At 39.8% G+C, this 16,739-nt stretch overlaps 1 protein-coding gene across 8 annotated transcripts in view; it reads right to left on the bottom strand.

The window, feature by feature from the left end:
- SEMA6A (semaphorin 6A) overlaps positions 1-16,739 on the bottom strand; it is a 119,137-nt gene that overhangs the window by 52,883 nt on the left and 49,515 nt on the right. For all 8 annotated transcript variants that reach the window (XM_084503475.1, XM_084503473.1, XM_084503479.1 and 5 more), the window contains 5 exons: positions 13,498-13,635; positions 10,536-10,653; positions 4,791-4,851; positions 3,190-3,252; positions 2,248-2,349 (listed from right to left, as the gene is read on the bottom strand). In XM_084503475.1, coding sequence (XP_084359601.1) covers positions 2,248-2,349; positions 3,190-3,252; positions 4,791-4,851; positions 10,536-10,653; positions 13,498-13,597 — 444 coding nt within the window. In that variant the 5' untranslated portion in view covers positions 13,598-13,635. The remainder of the gene's footprint in view (positions 1-2,247; positions 2,350-3,189; positions 3,253-4,790; positions 4,852-10,535; positions 10,654-13,497; positions 13,636-16,739) is intronic.

The following is a 16,739-nucleotide window of genomic DNA, read 5'->3' as shown; positions in this document are numbered from 1 at the left end:
TAGTCACAACAGTGGCGCTCTCTTCCTTGATTTGCATACTCAGAAGGATGTTCTCCAAGTGTTACTGCATCAGTTGAGTCTGTGTCATAGAGAAATCCTCTTACCATCAGGCAAGAATTAATCTGTGCAGAAGTCTGAGGCTTAAGTGTAACTCCTGGGAGACAAATTCACCCCAGGCACCGATAATTATACAAATACACAGATCAACTTTACAGTAAGTTCAAGAGGGTTTAGCAAGCTATCTGGAAAATGTACAGCTCTTACCTGTTTAAGATTCTTATACTGCAGTATTTTGGGAATAAGCAGCTCCCTAGCATGCTCAGGTAATTGGAGGAGCTCACGCTATGAAAACCACATACAGCACAGATTCACAAAGCATGAAAAACAACCCATCTGGCACCATCACCTACTCCCACCAACTTCTAGGTTGTACGTTACAGCACCTAAGTCCTCCAGTGGGGATGATCTGTCAGCATTTGTTTTCTGTCATGAGTCTTTTCTGTCAAAACCCACTGTGAAGGGAATTAGCTGCACTTATTTGAGGACAGAAAAGCATTTCAGTTAATAATGAGGGGAAATGAGCTGCAGTCCCAAGCAGCTCTCCTTCTACTGATCTAGGCACTGCAGACTGCTCTGCACTTCCACTTTGCCGTGAGGAGGGACTGCCCTGCTTTGTGTTTGGCACCTCGTTAGTGCTCTCTTTCTGTAATGCAGAAGTTTACAGAGGAAAGGTCAGGGGAGGTGCTCTGCTCTGACTCCTAGAAGCATTCCTACCTGGGCAGCAGCAGCTCAACAACAGGTGAGGTAGCCTGCAGAGGCCATGCATCAGGAGAATGAGATGCCTGCAGCAATGGTTAGAAGGGCCATTTTTAACCCCCACAACCAGATGCCAAGGAGAATCTGCAGTTGTATTAAAAGACAGCTTTCCAACAAAAGTGGCTGTTAGAGATTTGTTAGCTGCATTAATGGTATGGAGCATGAAGCAATAACAAAACAGTGCTGTAGTACTGAATACTGCACTCAAGCCAGGAAGCCTCACTGCACGCTAAGAGCGAGATGCAAGCAGAGGAAGAAGAGGAGAGATGGCTGTTACAAGAACATCAGCCATCTGTATCAGATGGTTACCATGATGCAAGCTCGTATGTGAATAAATCTGATTCTTCCTCCACAGACTAAAAGGAAAGACTGTGATGAACTCCTCTAATGTGTTTCCTAGACTATGGCCATTATAATGGCTAAACAAGGTAAATCAGCAGTGCAGAAAAAGCAAGGAAGAACAGCAGTCACAGTGAATACCACTCTGGAAGCTGTTTTCCTCAACGTTAATGTCTTTATGTTGTTTCTTACTCTGACAACACTGAAGAGAACAAAAATTGAGCCATGATTTCATCAAAAGCAGCATCAGTGAAGCTAAATTTTCTTTTTCTCAAAGGATAAGAAATGACCTGTGAGACATAGCAGTGCCTGAAAAAAACAAAGTCTAGATATCAAGGCCTAAGTGAACTAATTTCACAGCTGCTCCAAAGACATCCACTGATGGGGGTTGTATCACATTATATTGCTGCATGGCTGAGAAAATTGGAAATATTTGATTAGATGGACCCTGCCAATATGAAGATGATGGAGACACACTATGTCAAAAGAAGAAACTGGGGTCAATGAATTAATGTCCAATATCCACAACTGCCCTGCTGTTGTGTCTTTCCCTGTGGAGGCTTGCTGTCAGGCAATGCTACAGTATGTAACACTGCAGAGTCTTTACACTTCTATATCTGCTAGGTTTCCAACACTAATTTTCCCAGGTTATAAGGCACTGACTCCTTAAGTGTCTTCAGAAGTGTCTCTGGGATGGAAAACAGGACCACAGTGACATTTAAGAATGTTACCCCAGAAATAATGCTCAACATCAGCCTCTGTGTTGATGTGGGTGTCAGTGGCAAGCTTAGGAACTTTCTCATGAGTGACTGCATCTGGAAGGAGAAGTCTGAAGGTCTTTGCACTTATGGAGGGCAATGCAAAGTGGCAATAAACTCTGATGTCTGGGAGCCACAAAGAAGCAGGTAACTGATCCAAGCAATCCTCAGAAATCTAATCAACACTGAGCTCTGTAGCATTGAAACAAATCTGGATAAATGCTACAGGGTTGAAAGAGGAGCAGCTGAATAACAAACATCATGCTGTTGCCAGCATAGTCACAATAAATCCAACAGAAAGGTAGGTCATAAATCCCACAAACAGATCACATACCTTGTAGTTCCTGCAAGAAGGGTTGAATGCATTTGTTCCACAGATAAACAATGTATCCTCATTTCTTTTTAGGAGAACCTTAATAAAATTATGACATTCATCCTGAAGAAAAAAATAATAAAAAAATATTTAAACTACTGTATTTTGGTCGTCTGGTTTTATTTTGTTGATATGATCTTTCATTGTCAGGTCTAAAATGAAGTTGGCTGGTAGTTACTGAGATATTCTGGGCTTTATTTCAACTATGTTTAACTGACAATGAGCATGATGCAATTGATTTCCATTCTAGTTAAAATGGTTACATAGAACTGAGGCTATGATATTCATATTATAGTTCAGATTCTACTATTGTTCACTTAGGATAATTTTGTTTGAACACTGTTGTCTTCCTCAAGAGTGAAAATCTAATCTTCTCATCTATGTTGCTGTAAGACAGTACCATCATCAATGCAATGTACTGGTATAAAGCAGCTGTAACTAGAAGAGGAAGCAGGTAAAAAGAATCAGAGTCTGCATCTAATTCTGACTCGACATGTGTTAGTCATAAGCTACACTAAGGGAAGACTGGTATGAGAAACAGTGCTTCTCTATCTGTACACACCCATGCTTCCACAACTTCTCAGTAAACTCGTAAAGGAGGATGGACAGCAGCATTTAGCTTTAGAGGCAATGTTAAGCAAAATCAGGACATTCAGCATTATGTTCAAAATCTCCAGTGCTCTAAGCATTTCAGGATGTTGCTGTGGCTCCTGTTGTAATGCTTTATCACATTAAAAGTAAACTATTTTTGCAAATTAAAGCCTTCAGTAGGCTGATGGAAAAAGCAATTACAAGCAGAGAAGTGAATGGCATGATCCATTCCACATCACAGACAACAGCCTAAGATAATAGTGAAGCAGCTAAACTAAAGTGGCAGATGCAGAAGAAATGAAAATTGCCTACCTTATGTTTTCCCTTCATTCTGCATGTGTCTACATCAGCTTGTCTAGATTTCCATGTCAATTTCTGCAAGGATCAAGAAAAAATCAATTAGAGCCCAGAGGCTGTTGCATTTGATTTCAGAAGTAGAAGTCCCCTAGGGGAGACTTACTGTTGAACATATATTTGTTGAAAGCTTTCCACACCCTTTCTCCATGATTAATTCACCGTAACAATGAAAGATCAGTGATGTGGAGCATTCACTTAATTTTGTGTTGCTGCCTATTCATTAGACCAGAAATCTATCCCATTTTTTTGTGAAAGCCTAAAACTATTGAATTCCACAGTAGGCTAACATTTGAAAATATGAGCACTTTTCTAAAAGTACTAGATGCTCTATTCTTCTGATATTATTTTGCAAATCAGAAGAAACATTTATGGACTATATATCCTGGCTGGAACCTAAATTTAGTATGTATTTTGGAAGCCAACTTTTTAGATTAGCAAAGAGATTGCATTTCTGCTAATTCTTATCACTTCAAGTTAGCCAACTGGCTCAGAGAATGCAGTACCTATCATGATAGTACTGACTTTAACCACCAGTATTCTTCCTTTGGAACATTTACAGGTAAATCCCAGCCTTAATTTATTATTTATTTTATTGATTAATTTATTTGTTATACAGTGAATTCCAGAAAATGTTACACATGGTAGGCTGATTAATTATAATCAAACTTTATTTAAGAATGCTTGGTCTAAGACAGTAGTAACACCTTAGACACTCTAACCATGACTTTCCTCCTGACAGTTTCCCATTAGTAAACTGATGCACTATCCATTTGCTTAAGGACTCCAAATTGAAAGAATAAACATGGATGTAGCAACATTGCTTTCATTTTCATGACAAATCCATGACCTCACTTTTTTGAAGAGCAGCAAGGCATAAACTCATCTTCAGCATCTTTCATAGCTATAATGAAACACTCCTCCTACAGCAGATTACACCCAATGGTCAAATTGATATGGTTGTCTGCTGGACCAAGGTTGTTTGCCACATGTTACATAAAGTGAGTGCAATGTAAAGGAGCTGAAGGAAGATTATTTCTAGCATGTTTATGTTAATATGCAATGTGGTAATGCAGACAAAGCTCTTTCTTAATTTGAATGTAACTTCCCATGGAGATAATGTGAATATATCTACAAAGTGATGCTATAATAAGATTTTATTTAGTGAGTACTTGCATGAGTGAATTTGTGTGCATGAAAATATGTAAATAGCACTCGCTTTTTATGATGAAAGTTTCAGTATACTTAATTGGGATAGTATAGCCATTATAGAAAGCTGCTGAATATAAATGAATATGTTTGACGTATGTTCCATCAGGGACCACGCTATATTTCAGTATGGATAGCTTATCAGCCCAGCTAAATCACTTATCAGAAATTCACAGAGGACATGATTGCTATTCTAGCTTTCCCCAAATATGATTAGCAATGCCATCCTACTTGCTTATTACAGTTTTTATAGCAGCGTTGGCAAGTTGTTTGAAACAATGTCATCTTCCTTTTTATTTGAAGCTTGTTCTAGTGTCCTTGGTTTCTGGAAGATGATAAAAGCTACTTACTTTGCTAAAATAAATTTCTTCTGTATGTGATGTGTCCATATCAACAGTATAAATATGGTCCCTGTAAACAAAGGCAAATGAATCCAAAGTCAAATGAAGTAGTCAAACCATTCATTTATTATGAGGAGAATTATCTATCACGAGGTAATCCATAATCCATACAAAAAAAAAAAAAAAAAAAAAAAAAAAAGATCACAGGTCTCACCATGAAGCACTACCAACAGCATTGCTTGTTTCTCCCAGAAAAGCACTTCCATATATAAACTATCTTCCTTTCCATTATGAAAAAAAGAGGGGAAAAAAAGGAAAATTCTACAACACTTCAAAGCAATATTATTTCTTAAAAGGGATTGTTTCAACAAATAAGAGTTTGCAAAGGAGATGAGCCCTATATATTTTCTACTCCATAGGACTTAGAGCAGATGCTATGGTCTAGCATGCAGATGCTTTTATGTATCTGAAACCAGCTGCAATAGTCTGTGACAGCTTCTGCCAGCATCCTGGGCTAGCAGTCACTGTGCCATATTAAGCCATTCAGGGTTAAAAAGAGGTTAATGCTTTTTTCTTTCCTTCTTTCCTTCTTTCTAATTATGTGTCTAACCTCAGCTGTGATTATTTGATTGACAATATGGTAGGCAAAAGGCTGACAGCCATGAAACTCTTCCCAGGAATCATTCTTCTCTTCATACGCTGATGGCCAAACTAAACTTTAAAATATTCCTCTGAAAAAGTTCACATTTCTAAACTTGCATTTGCTTTTCTGTTTTCCTGAGAGCCTGACTCTCTCTACAATTAGCTGCCAATCTCTCTTTGGAAAGAGTAAATAGACTCAGCTACTCAGGTAAAGAAGCATTTTTAAATATTCTTTTCTGCACAAACTGAGAATAAGAACATTTCTGAACCTAAAATCTGAAAATAAAAAAAAATAAATGTTACAACATTGTAGTAGCAGCCACACCAAATTGAGAATGAAGAGAAAAAATATTGAGTATCTAATTTCTTCTCAAAATAACACCAACTTTTTTAAAAAATGTGGGAAGCTGTGCACCTGGAGAATGATCCAGGGCATTAAAAGGGTCTACACGGGCGTCTGCTGAAAGTAAGATACAGACTGCAGACTGCTTCCATTTTAGAAATTTCTGCTTTTAAGACTAGCTTCACTTTATTGGGTTTGGGGGAAATAGTGCTCTCTCTCAAATAAAGCAAACAGAAAACATTATCAAAACAAGAATTAACAACACTTTTCTCATGCGGAGAAAAGAGGCAGCATTGTTACATGGAACTGGCTTTTTAAAACCTACTGTCTGCTACAGCACTTGAGGCTATTTACTTTTTAAGACACCAAACTGAGGTTTTTTTTTTTTTTTTTTTTTTTTTTTTTTTTTTAATCTTTCTTCTCCAGACTCTGTAAAACCAGAACTGTCATTTTCTCTCAAGATTGGTTTAATGCTTCAGTTTATTATTGGCCTGACCCTACTGGCAGAGCAGTGGTCAGGGTTGGTGCTGGGCTCAGATTACCAGTTAGTGTTGTATCAGTCTTATAGACTACTGCACGATTCCTTTTTTTAATGTACATTGCTCTTTGTTGCTGTTACTCCTACTATATAAAAGTGGGAACAAAGTCTCTTGAATTGCAAATTAGGTGCTGCTGGATCTCTAAAAATGTTCTTCCAGCACAGCTCTTGATTTTAATTATCAGTCTTAGTTTACAGCAGTTAAGATTTTTTCTTTATAAACAAGACAATTAAAAGTACAGTGATGTTATTCAGAAAGAGGCTTGAGTTGCTTAGTTCCACCCTCAGTAAAACATCTTTCAGCGGGCTCACTTTCTGGTTTAAGAAATGGTTCAAAGAAAATTCAGACCCTGAGTTACGAGATCATGTAAAAGGGTTAATATCAGGCAAATTACATATCACTTTCTCATTTTGCATTTGAAACAAAGTTGCTGACAATGACAGTAGAGAGGGAGAGAGCTGTCAGATCATGGGGAAGGTTCTCCAGCCAAAGACAATAACGGATTGTCCTTGCCCTCCTTTTCCCACTGCTGCCCAACTCCTACTATCTACTAGCTGTGGTATGTGTACAGCTCACTGCTAATTAAGTTATTCTAACACAAATTGACTTAATCCTAGAGCTTCCGTTTTTCCCACCTCCAGTCAGCAGAACCGAGTTTTGTTGCCATGGCATAATCTTGTGGAGGAAGGGAATTTAAATCGTGCCACCGGCTGTGCATGACCCCTGGCCACTCGGTGCAGTGTCTGGAAATGTGTAATGGCAAGTGAAGAGGGAGCCATCCCGATGCTTCACGGGTTCAATAAACTGTTTTGTACGCACACATGAAGGGTGACAGATAATGTGGACAAAAGCAGCCACCACTGAAGACAGTGGGAGGAGGAGGCATTGCAAACTTAGAAAAGTGTGTGTGTGTGAGTGTGAGAGAGACAGCAAGATGGTACCCTTCCCACGAGAAAAAAGAAAACAGCTGCTCCTTTACACACTGTACCTCACACATTCTAGATGCAGAGCAACATGGTTTCATGGGCTTTGGTTGAGTTACGCTAATTTATCTCTGCCTTTCCAAAGGCAGAGATATGAAAGCCTTTCCAAAGTGACACAGAATTACATTTGATAATACTCAATACAGAAGTCACACATGCTTTATGACAAAAGACATGATGGACAGACAGAAATTACGTTCTGTGCCAGTCACTCAGTAATAAAGTGCCGGCAGTTCTGAAACTTGAGTTCACCCTCTCCTACTGGAGGAGACTATCTGCAAAGCAAACACTAGATTTTCTAAAACAACCAAATAAACAAAGTAAAACACAAGACTGGCAACAGCAAAACAAAACTGTCAATGTTTAATCATTTGTTTTGATTGCTTTTCTGCTAATGGTACAAATGTAAATTTAGCATTGCCATATTGAAAGCATGAAAGCAACACCTGATATGATAGCTAAGGGATTTATGTTAGCTGCAGTTTTCAATGAATCTTGCTACAAAACTCTTTAAGAAACACCTTCAATTGTGTACACATTTACTTCAGTCTCTAGATGTTACTGCCTCTGAAACAAAAGGCAGTATTGTAAACTTTCATTCACACTAATTACCACAAGATGACTAATTCCCTGAAGTTTATTACTTAAAAATGACCTTTGAATTTTAACTTATACAACACAGGTTTCTCAGCCCAGCAGGGGCTTTATTCAGTAACATGTGGAGGGGGAAAAGAATATGTCAAAGAGTGAGTTATCAGAAGAAAAAAAGTGTAAGGAGATTTTTTTGTGCCTGTGTAAATACAAAACAGACTAATACTTTATGCTTTCTTTGCAGGTCAATAGGCTCAAGGAGTATAGAAGCACTCCTATTATAATAAAATATTTTATACAAATGTATAGCTACAGAATATGTAAGAATATATATTCACACACCAATACACATATTCACCCCAAATGTTCGCATGCTTTATATAACTTATGCACACAGTAGTTTTGTGTTCCAAAATGGGTTTTCCCAACTTGGGCTTGGGAAACTCAGGCACTGTAACTCTAATTGCGTCAATCTTTCAGTCTGGGAACAAACTATGAACACAACAGAGCAAAATTCACAAAAACAGATTTACCACCTTCTCCCTGCAAATGATTTCCTAGTTTAAAGGAAAACAAATAAGGAAAGCAAAGGGAACTCAGCTATGAAAAGGAGGAAATCCTGCTGCCACCTTCCAAGTAGCTTCAGCCCACTCCCCTGCCCTACTCGTTATCACACTGAAGGCAGCAGAAATGCTAAGCCCTGGGCTGGAACAAAGTGCAGGGTGGCCTTTCCTTGGGGCTGTCCACTGCAGCCAGTGCCACCACAGCTCCCGCACAAAGGGGAAGATGCCCCAGGCCTGAGCGCCTGGCAGCAGACTGCCCAGCAAACAGATCTCAAGGTGAATGTGAATCCCTTGTGGAAGGGATTCTTGTGCCCTAAAGCCACTCTTGGTATTAGGTCTACATGCTATGTTCAGGACTTGAGGCAAGGAGAAAACGAGGGGCTGGCCCAGGTCGCTTGGCACGTCCTGAGAGCAGGCCCTACCACGCCGAGTGCCAGGCCTGATGTGAGTGCAGGCTGGGAGCCAGAGCATCAGGGCATCAGGGATGTGTGATCTGCACCCCTGGGAGAGGGGAGCAGTGTCATGACCCCTCGGGGAAGGTCAGGAAAAAGAGCAGTTTTGAAAAAAAAGCAAAAAACAAACTGACAGTGTTCAGAAAAAAAATGTTATTCTCTGCTGGAAAACCTCAAACTCCACAACAACTTGGCTTTAAGACTCTGGCTCTTGATGTTGCTTTTGGGAGTAAAAACTATGGCAGTGGAGGCTGCAGGGAAACCAACACGGCTTGGCATGAGCAAGAGACCAAAAGCCTGCCACATGGATGAAATACAAAAACCAGTAAGTGAGAAGCCTGAAGAAGCTGTGTTTAGCCTATACAATGGCAATGGTAGGTGAGCAGTTACAAGTGCAGTTTTCAAGCAGCCATAGAAACAGCTATGTAAAAACCTCACCCAATAACTCTGATGGTGTAAAGCAATGGATTATTTGGTGTTGAGTAGAGATCAATAGGCAGATCTCCACCACAGGGCACATCTGACCACACAGAAGACAGGGAGCGACTATTTGAAAAGGAGCTCCTGGAGGCTAGCAAGGGCTTTGAGGAAAGGGGTGGTGGTGAGTGGCTTACTGTTCAGCAGCTGTTCCTTCACTTTGTTTGTTCACCTACCTCCTCTCCCAACTGCAGCAGCAGCCTGGCTCTCTGTAGCACACAGAAGGTTGCATATTTCTCAGGTGGAGGAGAAGGACCAGAAAAATGTCAGGAAGTAAGCTACTACTAGAGGGGTAGGTTTCCCAAACAGGATCTGGATCTGAGAGCTCTTGAGATAAACTACCCACCCTTGCTAATCAGGGCCCTTCCTGCATTCATCTTGTTTCCGTCAGGTAATTCCCACTATGAAATCATCAGCCTCCTTTGCTAACAGCAGGCAGGGAGAGGAAGTGTTAATGTTGGATCTGTGCCAGGTTGGCAGCTGTATAAATCAGTGTAGCGCCAGAGAGGCTGATAGGGCTATGCTGAACTACATTGACTAAATGGGTGGCTCTATAGGCAATTTTTATAAAGGGGCATGTGTTTGTATCTGCAGAGTATAGCTCTCCAAAAACCAACCAACCAAAAAAAAAACAAAAAACACAAAAACCCACTAACACCAAATTCAATTAACCTGAGTACCTCGAAAGAACAGTAGCAAACATGTTTCCATATCACTTTTTGTTTGATTGTTTGTTTGTTTTTTGATATTAAAAATATGCCTAAACCAGCAACACTCTTAACCAAACATGCCTTTCTGCACTAGCAGAATAACTCTAAAATATGTAATTAATTTTGTGCACAAGCAAAATTACGGGATTAGGACAGACCTCTATTCCACGGCACTGAACAATTTATATGGCAAATTCCCTTTTCCATGACTAAAATGTAGCTGGAGGTATGTAGTCCTGAAAGGAATGGCTCAGTACCTTGCAAAACTAAGCCTTAGTTGACTGACTAACAAGGTGTCCAATATGTCTTGCTAACAGGCTGCAAACCCCTCTCTGAGTGTGAGAAAATCCTAAAAATAACATGCCCAGCAGAGAAGAACTCAGAATATCTTTCCTCTCCTCCCTTCTGCTCTGCAAGCAGCAAGGAAGGAGTGGTGAAGGAGAGGGCTACTGACCTAGCAGCAACGTAGAGGGTTCTGTTCATGACCATGACCAGCTGGATGTCCAGCCGGTGCCTCTGCGTGGTGTTCCGTCCCGGCTTGTGACCCACAAACACCGGATACTGTCTTGTATCTGTGGGAAAGCAAGAAAAACAGGGTTCTGGAGAAGAAGCACAAGACGTAAGAGAATCACAAATTGAAACCATGCTGACACAGAGCACCCTGGTGCCTGGCTGTGGCTGAAATCTGTGGTTTCTCTTTTCCCCCAGCAGCATGGCCTGGGGCAGGAAGGTATTGGCACAAAGAGCTGGATGGTTCTTCATGGTTAGTCTGCAGTTGTTGGGAAGAAAGTCATTACTTTTTTAGAAGACAAAAACTGTGAATTTCTTTAAAATGTAAAGCTGCTCTAGAGCTCTTGGCACACAGGTACATGGCACTTCTCACAGTTTTTCTTTCACTGCTTGCAGAGTTTAAATGCTGGCTCCTGGCTGCCAAAATGTATCTAGCAGGACAAAGCTGTTTTACAGTGGCCCATCAATCAACACAATGACTGAAATGGTAGTGGTTAAAGCAAAAGACTTGGCTCTGTGTGGCTCAAACTGCCAGCTGCATGGCTTTCCTACAGGATTGAACTGCCATTGTAAAGCAGCTGTGGGGATTTCTGAGAAACTGTGGGTAACCACTACTTGAACTTTTAAAAATGAAAGTCACTGCATATTATTTTGGCAACCAGTTGGATACTGCAGTTCTTCTGGCAACTGGACAACAATACTGACTGGAAGCCCTCTGTTGAGTTTATGCTATCAACAAGCCAGCTTTTTCCCTCTCTCTACCAAGTAGCAAGAGCATTTATTCACTCTATAACAACTGTGAACCCTTTTGACCGAGATCCACCTTGCTGTTAGATTGCACGAATACATGATCATGATGTCTAGATGCACAGACTAGGGAGACAGTTAAACAAATGAAAAGACAATTAGAAGACAAGAAGAGGATAAACTTCTGATGAACATCACCATAAGGCAGAACTGCTGTCTGAGTATATTCACAGAATCACAGGATGGTTGATATTGGCAGGGACCTCTGGAGGCCATCTGGTCCAATCCACGCCCACCACCCCCCGCTCAAACAGGACCACCAGTGCTGGGTGCCCAAGCCCATGTCCAGATGGCTTCAGATGGCCTTTGAACATCTCTGAGAAGGGAGACTCTCTGGGCAGCCTGTGCCAGTGTTCAGTCATTACACAGATTTGACTAGCATTGAGCCATGCCTGAACCTTTTCCCCATCAATATGTTTTCTCAGAAACCTGGAGATATTTGATGGAGTCTGTTTCTTCAGAAACTCAGTTACAGTTTAGTGTTTTTAGCTATTGTCCTCTGAAGGTTTTTTCCCTGTCAAGTTTGGTCAAAGTACTGACTTTGCCAGCATATCTTTTGCAAAGCACTTGAGAGCACCATGTGTCAGAAAGCCTGACAACAAAATGATAGAAAGAGAAACTTATCTGTCCCCAGACACTGAGGACTCTTGGAGAAACAAATTATCAGATTCCAACCAAGATATATTGGAAGCTTAAGTCAGAAGCTTAATGCTTCTGACTAAGACCTACATAAAAAATGTCAAGTTCCAACTTTCAAACTCTTCTTTATTCAGTACTGTTTCCTCTGTAGCTCACTGATGTAGCAGGAGCTGGGGCTTTTATGTTCATATGAATTTCATGATTCATATCATGAAATATGATGGAGAGAAGTCATCCCATGTTTCATGTGAAAAATCAGCATTGCCCTTCTGGACTGGGACAAAGTTGGTGCTGAAGACCCAATGACCACACCAGACAGGGTTCAGTCAGGTTTGCTTCAGAGCAGTTCTGCCATGCTCCTGTAACCCAGATGCCTACTAGCAGTTGGAGTACTTCAACTACACTCTGGGAGCCTGTCTTTCAGTTTTGTGTTCTCCAAGACAAACAAGCTTCAGGGTGTCCAGGCCCCCACAAAGCACAGTAAGCAGGGACAATTAGGAGATTCAATGCATAATCAAATGCCTGGTCCAAAGTAGACTTAAACATAAGCCTATTCATTGCTGACCTGCTATTCCTTAGCATGCTATTACAGAGTCACGTACTAAGTACTTCTTATTAAATATCTCAACCTTTGGGACTTCAGAAGACTTTTGTTTAGAGTAATCATAATTGAGCTGTGGTAAATGTGAAAGAATCACTTATGTTAAGCCTGACTTGCATGGTGAAATGCAGAGAAAGCTCTCCACCTGTTTAGTCAGTAAATCTCAGTACTGGCTTGCAGCTGTCTGTGTTACCCTAGATTTTTTAGTCTGCCAATTGCTGGTAAGAAAGAAGAGATATTGTCTTACAAAAGATTCATTGTCTTGCCTTTTTTTTTTTTTTTTTTTTTTTTTTTTTTTTATATCTACATTTCCAGCCAAAAAGGACAAATGCTAACCTAGAATCCATCAGAGTTTAAAGAAGTAAGACTGGATATTTGTATTAGCTCAACCAATTATGATTTTAAAACTCAGCTGTTTCAGTGTGCTATGTTTGATACCCTGAGATGTATCAAGGGTTATCCAGAGCTACAGTTTCTCAAGTCAGGTGAGGAATTGCTTGATCATGGAGAAAAAAGAGAAAAAAGTTTCCTTCATTTTCTTCTGGATAAAACAAGGTGTTTTTTTTTTTTTTTTTTTTTTTTTTTTTTTTTTTTTTTTTTTTTTGATTATACTACTGAAAGGTCTGTTTGGGGAGGAGAAATGTTGTGGTTTTGGGGGATCAAGCAGCTCACCACCCAGCAGCCACCAATCAACATAAGAAAATCTAGTTCTTAGTATCTGAGAATGTAAATTGGTTGATCTGGGAGAAATCATGAAAAACAAATTTATTTATTGCACTTGCAAATAGCAAAATACTGTTGATTTGAAGTCCAGTGATTGCTGCTAAGCAAATGAAGACCTCTGGCCTCTTATACTTACAGTTGCCATGCGAAATACTGATCGGCTCAGAATCTTCTGGGAAACCAGCCCCAGCAAAGTGTAGCAGTGTGAAATATAGCAGCAAGGCTTCTGACCTCATAGTAGTTCAGCTGGGAGAATTTACTTCTTCACTTCACCCTGTGGAAGACAAACAAGGGCATAAGTCATTCAGTTTCAACCAGTACACATGGAAAGATAGAAAGCACAAATGAAAAGGACAGAATTATAGGATCATCTAGGTTAGAAAAGACCTTCAAGATCATCAAGTGCATCAACCTGACCTACCAAGTGTTGTCACTAAACCATATCTCTTAGTGACATGTCTGCATATCTCTTGTATACCTCCAGTGGTGACTCTACAACTTATCTAAGCAGCCCATTCCAATGCTTGATCACCCTCTCTGAGAAAAAATTGTCTTAATGTTCAACTTAAACCACCACTACTGCAATTTGAGACCATTTCTTCATGTCCTATCCCTTGTCACCTGAGAAAACAAACAAACACCCTCCTTGCTGCAGCCTCTTTTTTTGTGTACTTGTGGAGAGTGATGAGGTCTCCACTCAGCCACTTCTCCAGACTAAACTCCCCTTGACTTCTAGTCCCTTCACCAGCTCTGTTGCTCTTCTCTAAACATGCCCAAGCAACTCAATATCCTTATGGTGAGGGGCACAACACAGAGGGTCTTCCCTTCTTTTCAAGCTTCTTCCTGTAACTGAGTAGGTATGCTGAATTTCTAAGTAGAAACTGCCCCACCATGCATTTCCCTTCTAGCCCGTGCCCCAGCAGTACCATGTTGTGGCAGAAGACAGGCTTAAGTACCTGTGAATTAGTTTTCTGCCTGATCTGCTTACATGCAAGAGAGAAACTTGTGTCCTGCACTGATCAATAGCTGACAAGTTTTACAGGAAATTTTGAGTTTGCATGCTTGTTTGTTGTTTATTTTTATTTTTTTTTCTTTACATAATTAGATGATGATATACATGATAAATAAATAAGAACTACACTACATTATTCTGGTTAAGAATAGATTAAGGGTTATGTTACAGGACTGATTCATACCCTGCAGAGTAGTGAATCAAGTGAAGAAAAACAGAGAGAACTTGATGGAGCATGCAGAGCATGTCATTGGGCTTTGCCATAAAAATATGTACCCATAAATTTAGGTGCCATAAAACCAATACTCCAACTTGTGATAAAATAAGGGAGAACAGAACTGTCTAAAAGCAGCATTTTTTCCCTGAGTTCCAATGATGCATTCACTCATTCACATTTCATGTAAAAAATATCCCTAAATCTTGAAGATAAAAGGAACCACAGGGGCCTTCAGATACAGTGGAAGAAAACAGTGCATAATACAGTAAACAGCCCATAATTCCCAGGCAAATTTCACACAGACGTTGATCTGCAGGGGAAATCAGTGTAAAAGTGGGGTTTTCTTTTCATCCCTTCCAGAGTTTCAAACCTTTGATGCCGTCTGCCAAAGATTCCTTCTGAACAAAGCTATTTTACAGTAGCCTGTCAGTCACTCAAGATTTATGGGCAGAAAGTCAAACTTCATAACCTACATAGTCTTTGAAACTTAATTTGGCAAACAAAGTGCTAACTTGCCCTTCTGCAACACCACTTAATATTAGATACCTATGTCTCCTTCTCTATGCCAAAAAAAGCATTAACAAGTCTTGAGTGTTGCATTTTCATCTGTAATTTCACAGACACAGCTGATTCCCCATCTTTTACACAATTCAAAATGTCATGATAATTAATTTCCCTTATCAGATATTTGCTTTTAAGTAAAATTTCAGTTCCCCTAACTGGATTGGAATAGAGCTCTGTTGTAGGGCAATACAGTTCATAAGGACTAATGATTTATTATGTTCTGTGTTGGACTATTATTCAAACACACAAATTGGAAACTTGGCTGATTCTCTCTTTCTATTAACAAAATAGCTGAGAGACTGAGTTAGACTGAGACTGGAAAAAAAATAAAATTTAATGTGAGTCAATGACTGACACCTTAACTGAGCAAAGTGTCAGACGGATGGCAAAGAATAAAAATAGCAAGAATAAATACAGCACAATACAGAAACTGTCTGTCTATTATACCTTATGTGAAAATGCATACTGGAAAATAGTACATACAAGCCCCAAGAGAAGCATTTCCATCTAGCACTGGTTAGGCTGATAGCTGTGTATGATTACTGACACAGCTACGTCTGCCTGCAGACACTTTCTTTAACTGTTTCCTCCATTTGTCTCTTTAATCACCTCTTACATTTTGTCTTGACTGCTAACTCTCAGGGGCAGGAACTGTTTCTTTCTATTTGTTTCTGTGCCCAGTGAAACCTCATTTGGGGGCCTTAGGGATGCCCAAAGTAGAAATAAACATCAGAAGTAAATACAATACTTGGAAATAGTTTCCCTCAAAAGGTTTGAATTAGAGGTAAGGTACACATTAAAGGCATACATTTCTTTCTCTTTTCAGAATTTGAAATGCAATTTCACCACTTTTTAAATTTTGTCACCAGAAAGTGGCCAAACAAACTATCTGATCTTAATGTACAGAGATTTAAATTATTTCCTTCTTGAAATTGCTACAGTCCAATACAAAACTCTTTTCTGAAATGCACATGAGCAGCAACAGTTTAACAGAGAGAAACTTATCAAGCAATCCATTTCTTCCACTTGAGCCTTATTCATTCACAGTATCAGTCTGCAGGCTGACAATTCAAACCACTTGGCTCACAGTGAGACTCTGGAGCAGAAGAATAGCTTGCTGCTACTCCCTATCAGCACAACATCCACTATCCAACAACGTGTGTTTGCTACCAGGAAAGCATTAAGGTACTGCAGACATATTGCAGCCTCTTTGCCTTAGAGCCTGGAAGACTTTTCTTGTGGGTGATTCTGCACAATCACTGACTTCTTCTCATTAAGACATTAATACCATTCCATGTAAATATATACCAGAGACACCTGCCAGCAAATGAACAACATCCAGCATGCTTACACTGTCATTTTATGTATATGTTATCAGACCATATCTTTTTTCCTTTACCTGAAAAGAATTAGCCAACAAATGAACTGTCATATTGCCTTTTAACCAAGATTAGATTAGTAGGCTTAGAAGTATATGGAATTCTCTGTCATTCCTAAAGGTAGTTTCTGTGGAGAAGAGAGAAAAAGAAGCATAATTCTCTGTTGCTGTAATACTAATGTATTTGTTGGAATTCATAGAAAGCAA

Source organism: Aythya ferina (assembly GCF_964211825.1).
Source record: "Aythya ferina genome assembly, chromosome: Z".
Taxonomy (NCBI): domain Eukaryota; kingdom Metazoa; phylum Chordata; class Aves; order Anseriformes; family Anatidae; genus Aythya; species Aythya ferina.
This window is presented reverse-complemented; position numbering and strand designations above follow the sequence as displayed.